We start from the raw sequence: 9844 nt of genomic DNA, 5'->3' as shown, positions 1-9844 counted from the left end.
ATTCGATTACACTTTGAGCCGTAAAATTGTTTGTAGATCGAATCTCGAAAAAAATCTCGCGGCAGAAAAGATTGAGGATCGGCGAAAGTTAACTTAATTTTCGCCAACACGTTTTACGACGCCGCATTTTCGTGATCGTAAGTTTAGTTCGTCTGACGTATGGGATAAATATTACAGCGGTCGCATTATAAATATTTAAAATCCCTCCAAGACAATCTGTTATTTTCCTGTAAATGGACAGAAATGTCTAAAAGAGTCTTTTTGTCGATACATTTCTTCGTCGAGTTCTGTTACACCTGTGTAGTATATATCTCGTTTTTTTTTGTTTTTTTTTAAATAATGGTTTTATAGATGCGATGTAGAAATCTGAAAGTTTTTTCCTAAATATCAGACAAACGCGAAATAATTTGTATGACTTGCATACAAATTATTTTATAGATCTGATGTACATATAAATTAATCTTGCTTCGTTATTCGAGTGTTCCTATAATCATTATAATTTCTTATTATTAATAATGGTAATATTGAGATTTTTCTTTACACGTAGTGTAAAAATAATGTATTGTGTGTCTGTGTTCTTTAATTTGTCATTTTTGTAACCAGTCCAATGGCAATCGAGACATTCTGTATAGGAGATATCTTTGTTATAGCTATATACCTGCATATACGAACACCTGCGAACAGGTAGCCGACTAGGCAGTACTCGAGCGTGATGTCATAACGCGACTCTATTCTAGACCCGCCCTAGAGAATGTGTGAGTTTGAAACCCTCGATATACCTGCGATAGTTGTCTTCCTACGAAGACGCCCTCCATAATTAATGTTGCGTGCACGTGAGATTAGGTAATCTCTCTCTCTCGAGCGAGTGCCATCGGGACAAAAGGGGGTAAAACGTTTCTCGAATCCCGTATCGAACCATCCTTTTCGAAAATTCGTCTATTCGTCTAGGACGAATTTTGCTATCGGTCCCCACCGCGGGAATCTAGAGCGACAAGCGGTTCCACGTTCGCGGTCGGAACGTGGAACCGCTCTATAAATTTGGTCCTAGACTCCAAAACTTGAGATTCCGTACACGGCCAACATGACAGCCGAGGAGGTAGTAGCTGGCCGACCGGAGCAGCAAGCAGCTTCGATCTGCTTCACACCGGGTTGCTTTACGCTAGGCGCGCAGGTCTAGACGTCTATGTAACCGCAAGCCGGGTTAGTAATTATCCCCGGGCCGCCCCACCGTGCTCTGTAATTATCCGAAAAGTCGCGTGAATGGAGACGATAGGGTTTAGAAAGCCGAGAATTACTTTCAATGGGCACGAAGAGTGTCTCTTCGAAGATTTATCATCGTTGTAGCATCGTCGACGAATCTGATTTTAGTTAGGATTAATAAAAACATAATATATGCGAATAATAAAACATGATATAACATGAAAATAAAACATGATATATTACAATAAGATATATTAAAGAAATGTACGATATGGAAGATATAAATTGTAAAATATGAAAGATTGAATAGTCCTTAAATGATAATCTATTATATGATTGTTAATACATTTCTAATTTTTGCACTTTGCAAAATGAAACACTTTAGTGTTATTATAAGTTAACTAATAAAATAAAATATGGTTCTTAGATCCAAAACCATTATATTCTTAATAGGATTTTAGAAATAATGTAATAAAGATTGCTTTTTCCTTTCTTTAAATTTATAATCTTATTATATAGAAATATTTGTCACAAAATATATTGTACCATACATATATACTGCATACTCCTACATGTGGATTTTTACTAGTATAATAATGTTAAAACAACATTCAGGTTTTTCTTCCATTTATTTCAAAATATTTTAAATTTCATATAATGTATCTTGCATATCGTGCTTGAATTCGCTCACGCAAAAAATCTATTCTACATTGCAAAATTGTTCTATTAAATTCGTAATGCGTTCTCGCTTTTTGTTCGTCATGTTCATACAGCCAACGTCGGTATTAATCTCACCCCCGTAGATTTGTCTACAGATAGAAAAATCCCCGCAATCGTGCGCAGCGTGTCAAGGACGTCCCATTATGCAACTGTGGACAGTTGCAAAAGTTTCTGTATAAAGCAGGCTGCAGATCGCTGCATTATTATCAAACGACATCTCGCCGACTTTAAATTCGGGATTTACTGCGACCTGAAAATAAGAATATCTCTTTTTCGCGAAATTTTTCGGATTCGAAGAACTCGCGATAAACGCAAAATTACAATCGGGGAAGAGGGAAAGGGGGAGGAAAAGAGGACAGCTAGAGAGAAATCTCTTGCTTCTTGTATATTTGCGCGAAATAGCTTTATTATGACTGTACCTTGAGCGTGTAATGTCCCGGCTCCAGCTCGGAAATGTCCACCCACTGGCAGTCGATATTATGCTTGTAAATGTCACTGCAATTAACGGAAATACCTTGGTCCCCGTAATTGGCGCATTTGTATCTGAAATAGCAACGATGTGTCAAATTATAAACTTTATTAATAGAGGATTGCGGACACAATCGTGTAATTACAAGCATAAAAAGAGAATGATAAAATAAAAAAAATTTAATAAACAAATTGCGTGTTATATGTGAAAAAGGGAAGCGTGATCGATTACGCGCCATCAGGATTTTCACCTGGGTTGTACACCGGGCATACATTGATTGTCCTCGAGGCAGAAGGACGCTTTGTGGCCTTCGGCTACTTTATTGCCGCTTGAATCGATTACATCGAAAGTAGCAAATACTTCCATCGAATGATAATGCCTATAAAAGGAAAACAATCATGTCACAGTTTATTTATCCATCTCTCGTAAAAATGTATCTTATAACAAGTATTAAGAATATTACTGTCGATATATTTTAATTTCAATATTTTAAATAATCAATAAACGATTAAATTAAAAAAATACATTAAAAAGTTATTTATTATAAGATTCATTTTTTCGTTTAACATTTTACTTTAGGAAGGATACTTTACATTTTGTGCAAGTAAAATTATTTATTTTAGAATCTGTCATTTTAATCTAATTACTACTATTTAGTTATTATTACGTTAACGAGCAAGAATAATTAATCCACTGATGCGACATTGATCAAAGATGATAACGATGATTATCGCTTCATCTTGTTATCAATGACGTCACTCACATGTGACACATGTGCCATTCCCACAGATGTTTGGGTATAGACGGACGGAAGTCTGCGGTACCCGCGTTTAAGATCCTCGCCGTGAAGCGCAACAATCGCCTCGTTTCTAGATGCCAATTCTCGGATTCCCGTTGCATTTTATAGGCCTGCGAGGCCACGCAATTCTCCTCCATCGCGCACTGCAGCCAGTAAAGCTGACGGTCCTCAAGATGCGCGGTGCGCATCAGCTCGATGTGATCGAACACGAGATCGGCCATCTCTCGTTGGCACATCACCCCCGCCACATTTTCCACCGTTCCTAAAAATTGTGATATTCGCGATATCGTAATACTATGAATACGATTAAGTACTCGCTCTATCAGCTGACTATGTGTCGCATTATTTCTTATTTCAAACTTATGTTAAAATTTATAGTACATGGCAGTATATCTTTAAAAGAGAGCATTGAATATGGGGTGATAAAGAAAGATTGAGACAAGGCTTATTTCCATAAGAGATGGATTACGACATAGATTGGGAGGGACATTGTTTGTATCAGCTTTGTTTACAGATTCACATTTTTTTCCTCGCTTTTCTATGTGTCACAGTTGACTGTTCATGTAAATCTGATAGCAAAAGAATCAATTTTCGCAAACTTTTCTTATTTTTCTTATATACATATATAATTCATGAAATATTTCTTCTATAGATAATCGAAATCTGTAATGCTGCTACTAATTTCCACGAAAACATTATACTGCTATGAATAAGATAAATGATCTCATATAATAATGCTATTATATTCATCTTCTTTCATATGAATAATTATTAAATTTTTATAAATAATCTCGTCAAAGATTGTGTCAGAGGTACCTGGACAGTCTACAATCTTGTCGTGCAAACACTCAGCCAGATTTTCCTCGTTTCCATTGCACTGTATTCCGCTGATCGACATCGGCATCGACTCCCGATTGCCGAAAAAATTAGTCTGTATCGCGTCGGACGCGTAACCGAGGCCCAATTGACGGCAAACCACAGCGGCTTCGAGAATGGACCAACTGTCGCCGCAGATGGTACTCCAATCTGAAATCGAGAGATTTGGCTGCGTCAACTTTATGTATCTCGCGGAAATTTAAACATGTCAAATAATTCATGATTTTGTCGATGTTTGACGTTTAAAATTCACGACATTTAAGTAACGAACATTTAGAAATATCGTATATTATTTTTCGTTTTATTTCGGTGATTTTAGCGCGCTTAAAAAGTGCGACAGCGAGTTGTACAATTTGCGAGAAAAAATATTTTTTTTTATCCATTTGTATAATTTTATCTTTTTTTATTAATTCTCCTCTATATCCTCGCTACGCGTTTTATTAAGGTCTCGGAAATTTTATAGTAGATGAAGAGACAGATTATTTAAAAAATATTATTGCATAAACTTTTCCTCCTTCGCGGTGTATTGTACTCTAAAATTTTGTCGCGTTACCTCCACTGCCCAATTTAATCTCCACCTGGCCCTCGGAATGCACGCGTCCTCCGAATAATCGTAACGCTATGCCTTGTTGATGCGTGTCCTTTATTTTCACCTTCGATGACTCCTCTTGCGGGATCGGTGACGATGATGCTTCAGCTTTTTCGCCATGCAAGCAAATGACACCGGCCGCTTCGTTGCTGCCACAATCGGAGACACCCCATCCGTCAAAACGACATTTCGCGATTTCGTCCTCGGATCCGTCGCAGTAAACGTTGTCCATCCAATATCTTCCTTCGAAGTGTTTTCGAATATAAAAAAGTTATGCGCTTATACGTGCTCTAATTTATATAATCGTTCACTGTGAAAAAAAAAAAAAGATAATGTCGCACACGCGCATATGAAGGAAAATAGAGTACGAAATAAAATAAAATAAATTAAAGAAGATATATAATATAGATGTGACATTACTATGGATTTGCGGAGAATAATAAGGTTGACGCGTAACGCTAAAAATATGACACGCGTCTGTAGATAAATTAGAGTAAATGAATAGCTTGTTAATACACATAGATCATGCGAATGATTGCATTCGACCGTGAAAGACGGCGGTTTAAGATGAAAAGACAATAATGTCTCGTCTCACTTCTGGCCTGACCGAAGTGGCCGTATGTTGTCGCTTTAATTGCACCGTTGAAACCTAATTGCCTGCAAACCACACGTGCCTCCAAGCCGTCCCATTCGTCGTCGCATATACCGCCCCACTTCCCGTCGTGAAGTATTTCCACGTTTCCTGCACAATAAAATCTCGTGTACTTATACGTTTTTCCTGTTGCGGTGACTCGGTTCAACAAAGAGGAAACGATCGATTTACAAACTTCCGACTTGCTACGGAAAGCATTACATCCAGATAGCACAATATCAAAATGACATTTATAAAATGTTTAATATCTCTCTAGAAAATTAACATTTTAAATAAATTAAGATATATATCTTGCATTATTATGTGCACATAAATTTATATAAATTATTTATTAAATTTTAAATTATACATTTTCTCTTCTGTCTCTTTTAAAATATTATATTATAAAATTAATTATTTTTTAGATATAAAATTAATTAATTTTTTAGAGATATATATATATATATATGTTTATTTATAGAGTGTCCGGTAATAATTGTCTCACTTATCGTATTGTGTAGCTAGAACAAGTTAAACCGAGTGGGAAAGTGCTTTATCGTTCGAAATAATTAATGAGCAATTAATTAAAAAAGATCGGTCGATTTGCGCGAGCACTAGCGAGAGGAAACAGCCCAATGTTTCACGGTTGATAGACGTGCGACGAAGCGTTGGGATTAATAATCAAGTTTAATTATTTATTGCACCCCTAGCAATCGTGTCTAACAATGGGATGTCTCTTCTCGCTCCGCACTTATATTCGCGCGGATTGGTCGATCTTTTTAAATTAATTTTTAATTAATTATTCCGAAGATCGCAAAACGATAGAAAGCTTTCCTACTCACAATCAGTTTAATCTGCTTTATCTGCACGTGACAGATGGGGGCGATTATTATCGGACATCGTATATATAAAATAATTTTAATTAATAAAAATTAATAAAAGATGTACTCGATATCTCTTATTATAGATATATTTCTGTTGCAAGAAATAATTTCTTCTAGTATATATCATTATAAATGCAAGAAATAATTTCTTTTAATACATCATTATAAATGATTTTTAAAATCATACATTGGCTGATTTGAACATATTGGTTGTGACAAACTTTAGCTATAACAGTTTGTGCGTCAGTAGCTGCATCAGTTATTACATACAATATTGTATACCGAGATATGCTCAACTCAATAAAAGTCGCATTATACACAGGAAGAAAATTGTGCGGAAAAACGTGACGCGCGCGTGGCCTTCTGTCTTAATAATAACAATATAAATACGTGAAGTAAACTGACAAACCGATCGGATCGCGACCCTATTTTACAATCTGGTTTTACGGTGACCGATTCCCGGTATCGCATATACGCGTTGACAAATGGTTGTTGACATAAATCTTCCTCGAATTGACCTCTTTTTAATCGTCATCGTGGACGCGCGCGTGCGTGAGACTTGCTGCACACAACCGCGTGATAAAACTCGCGCTTCGTTCTTTATCTTCGCGAGAAAAAGGGAGAGAGGAGGAGTGAGATTTATAACCCGTTTATATTGCCGTCGCGCTTTATCGCGGGGAAAATATCAACCCCGAACGAGAGTCCGAGCTTTTATCCCGGCCGGATTTATGAGACGACATGCGTCGCGGAGCGACGCGCCGGTTTGCAGCGCACTATGGTTGCGGTACGCAATCGATACGCTCGCCGCATCAGTCTGTCGTGGTAAGAAAAATCGAGAGAGGATGCTGCGCGTAATTGATTGTCGCATCAATTGATCCGACTTGAACAATAAAGTTCTCTTGTTCGATGTAACTTTATGCGCGACACGCGGGATGCTGCGCGCGATAAAACTTTTTTTTTTATACGATGTAGACCATCTTTTGTTACTATTACTATTTATTTTTTATTATTCGCGTGATAAGACAAATCGTCAATAATTGTAAATTAATTTTTCTCTTAATGATCATTTCCGAGATTATTGTTTTACTCTTTTCAATTTTTCAAGAATTAAATTTTATATAAAATAAAATCAATTGTATAGTATACATAGTTGGAAAATGTGTGTTTTCTTGTTAAAAACGGTCCCCGTTAAAATTTTTGTGTTAAATATTTAACACATTCATGTGTTAATTTAACATATTGCTGTTATGTTAATTGGACTCAAATGTTAAATTATTAAAACTAAAAAAAGTGTAAAAATAACACAATGTATATCTATTTTTAATTTTACACAATAAATATGTTCTGTATTATTAGTGACAAGATTTATCTGTTAAAATTTACAGAAAAAAGAAATGTTAATTTTACTTTATAATATAAGTGGGGGTGATAAAATGTAAAATTAACAATTTTTTTTAGTTAATTTTTACATTAAAACTATGTTAATTTTACACAAAATTTATTTTAAGTTTATTTAAAGTTTGCATTTATTTTTTGTTAAAATATTAACACAATATTCGTGTCACCATTTAACATATCCGTATTATGTTAAATTAACACAAAAATTTCTATGGACCGTTTGGGACAGGTGATATTTGTTAAATTTAACACAAATTTTTCAACTGTGTACCTTCGTAATTGCCATTTTCGCTTCCTATCAGCTGTAATGCTCCCTCCTGTTTCTTCAGCTTCCGGAAATCCTTCTTTAACTTCTTGATTACGCGTATCTTCCTGTCGCGGTTCCTGGTCCAGGTGTCGTTGATGCTCATGCAAAACTCAAATATGGATAACAGCACTATCAAACTAAACGCGATTCTTATTCGTCGTAGTTGCACTCTCATTTTTCTTGCGTTATGAAAACTTTAATGTTCTTAATTAGGGGACTGAACACAATTATTACAGTCTATTTTCGGCGAAAAAATTAATGCAAAAAGATTGTTAGGATTTTCGACACGCCGTCACCAAATATATATACATCAGGACGCTGAAAAATTACATATATATACAAACTTTGAGTTTATTGAAACTAAAAGTTTTTCGTGGAGATAAATCTTAAAGAGTTTTCTTTTATAAGCAATTTGTAATTTACAAAATTTCACGTGTATTTTATTTAACAAGAATTTTAATAAGACACTTAAAATTTTACTTATTTTAACTTATTTTACGAAAATGAAAAGAGTATAAAAAAGACGACACATTAAACAATATTTTTATTAAAAAAGAATCAATCGCGAGAAATTTACAAAAGTACAATTTGTATTATATATATATTTTTTTTCAGCAATCTGTATGTATAGTGTGGGTACGTGCACATTCGATGTGTCACATTGGAGTGTTTCGCGAACACTTACGATTTAATCACAGACTGTTCTTTTGCTGCGATCCGAAGAACCGAAAAGTCGCATCGTATCGAATGCATACACAGTAATGCATTAGCATTTCGCATACGATTCCGCGGACTCTACTGATCGCGCAGCACGCACGCAACGCGATGACTTAACGCACATATACCGCCTTGACACTTATAAGATCATCAGCGATCCAGATGGCGGATTGCTTCTTTTTCCGCATCGTCGATCTCTTCCCGAACGATTCATTAGCCTCGATGACCCGCTTAAGCCAGTTGTCGGCGCGATTAGAATAGCCATGATGATATCCAACTTACTTTCGGCAAAAGATGGAACTCTGAGAGAAGGAAGATATCTCTCTCCTCCTCTCGGGATTTTCCGCTCATTTCACAATCTTTTTTCCTCATTAATTTTCTTTGACATCCGATTAATTTGCCGCACAGAAAGATGCCCAAACAATTAAAAAAGTTTCAACTACACGGAAAGAATTTTCTCTTAGAATTTACTCTGAAAATCGTGGGACAATATGGCATGGAAAGAATTTTATGAAAATTTCTCTGATTAATATTTATCACAATAAAAATAATATCTGCACGTTAAAATATAAAACATGTTTGATTAATTTTACTAAAAATAAAAGTTTAATATTTTAACGTGTAGATATTATTTTTCCGATACCACGATATATATCACGATATATATCACGATATATATCACGATTACCATGATTTTCAGAGTAAATTCTAAGAGAAAATTCTCTCTGTGTATAGATAATAATAACTTTTTCTCACTTTTTTATTTCGTGAATATAGAAACGGTGAATATATAATAATTAAATAATATTCCAGAAGAAATACGCACATTTCTTCTATCGATCTTTATTGATTAAATAATAATAAGGCTTTCAAATATTTACTGGAAAGATTCTTTATGGCATCGAGTGTAACTTTAGAGAGCGATCTCGTTCAACGAGCTAAATTTGAATAACAGCAGAATTAAAACTGGCACGTTAAAATTATTTTTCTACGAATCTCTATCAAATTTCATTTCGGAGGAAAAGGTCAGCGTTGCTTATTAATCGAGAGACATTTACCGAACGGGCCGAACCACTATGCCGTTCACTCTCATTGGCAAACGTTGTTTCGACTGACCTTCCTGCGATGAACGATGTGATCTACTGTGATGATTGATACTGGCTTGCGTGCGGTTGGAATCGGCCGTTTATAACGTTTCGGTACTCGAGCGTTACCGGAAACGCACGGCATATTGCTTCGTCGTGCTTGTAGATG

General features: G+C 35.5%; 2 protein-coding genes across 5 annotated transcripts in view; one reads left to right on the top strand and one right to left on the bottom strand.

Moving 5' to 3' along the window:
• The window catches only part of Gprk2 (G protein-coupled receptor kinase 2), a 48609-nt gene that overhangs the window by 4261 nt on the left and 34504 nt on the right, over positions 1-9844 (top strand). The window lies entirely within an intron of this gene.
• Positions 1739-9754, bottom strand: LOC145933649 (lysyl oxidase homolog 3A). 4 transcript variants are annotated; one of them, XM_083033592.1, is made up of 10 exons: positions 9649-9735; positions 8559-9029; positions 7838-8110; positions 5249-5395; positions 4618-4896; positions 4005-4214; positions 3153-3450; positions 2640-2768; positions 2340-2463; positions 1739-2170 (listed from the first exon to the last, which is right to left on the bottom strand). In XM_083033592.1, the coding sequence occupies exons 3-10, from the start codon at positions 8046-8048 to the stop codon at positions 2048-2050; spliced, it is 1521 nt and encodes a 506-aa protein (XP_082889718.1). In that variant the 5' UTR covers positions 8049-8110; positions 8559-9029; positions 9649-9735; the 3' UTR covers positions 1739-2047. The 4 variants fall into 4 exon arrangements, with proteins under 4 accessions (XP_082889718.1, XP_082889685.1, XP_082889707.1 ...); XM_083033559.1 differs by having other exon boundaries at positions 7838-8191; positions 9649-9734; XM_083033581.1 differs by lacking the exon at positions 8559-9029 and having other exon boundaries at positions 7838-8191; positions 9649-9754.

This window comes from Prenolepis imparis, unplaced genomic scaffold (assembly GCF_030444845.1).
Source record: "Prenolepis imparis isolate NDT839.2.m4 unplaced genomic scaffold, iyPreImpa1.0 SCAF_1, whole genome shotgun sequence".
Classification (NCBI taxonomy): Eukaryota; Metazoa; Arthropoda; class Insecta; order Hymenoptera; family Formicidae; genus Prenolepis; species Prenolepis imparis.
This window is presented reverse-complemented; position numbering and strand designations above follow the sequence as displayed.

Coding starts and splice junctions, on each gene's coding strand:
- LOC145933649 (XM_083033581.1), bottom strand. CDS start 8,048: ATGAGAGTGCAACTACGACGAATAAGAATCGCGTTTAGTTTGATAGTG. Junction 4,215..4,617: donor GATTAAATTGGGCAGTGGAG/GTAACGCGACAA, acceptor TCTCGATTTCAG/ATTGGAGTACCATCTGCGGC. Junction 2,171..2,339: donor CGGGACATTACACGCTCAAG/GTACAGTCATAA, acceptor TCTTATTTTCAG/GTCGCAGTAAATCCCGAATT.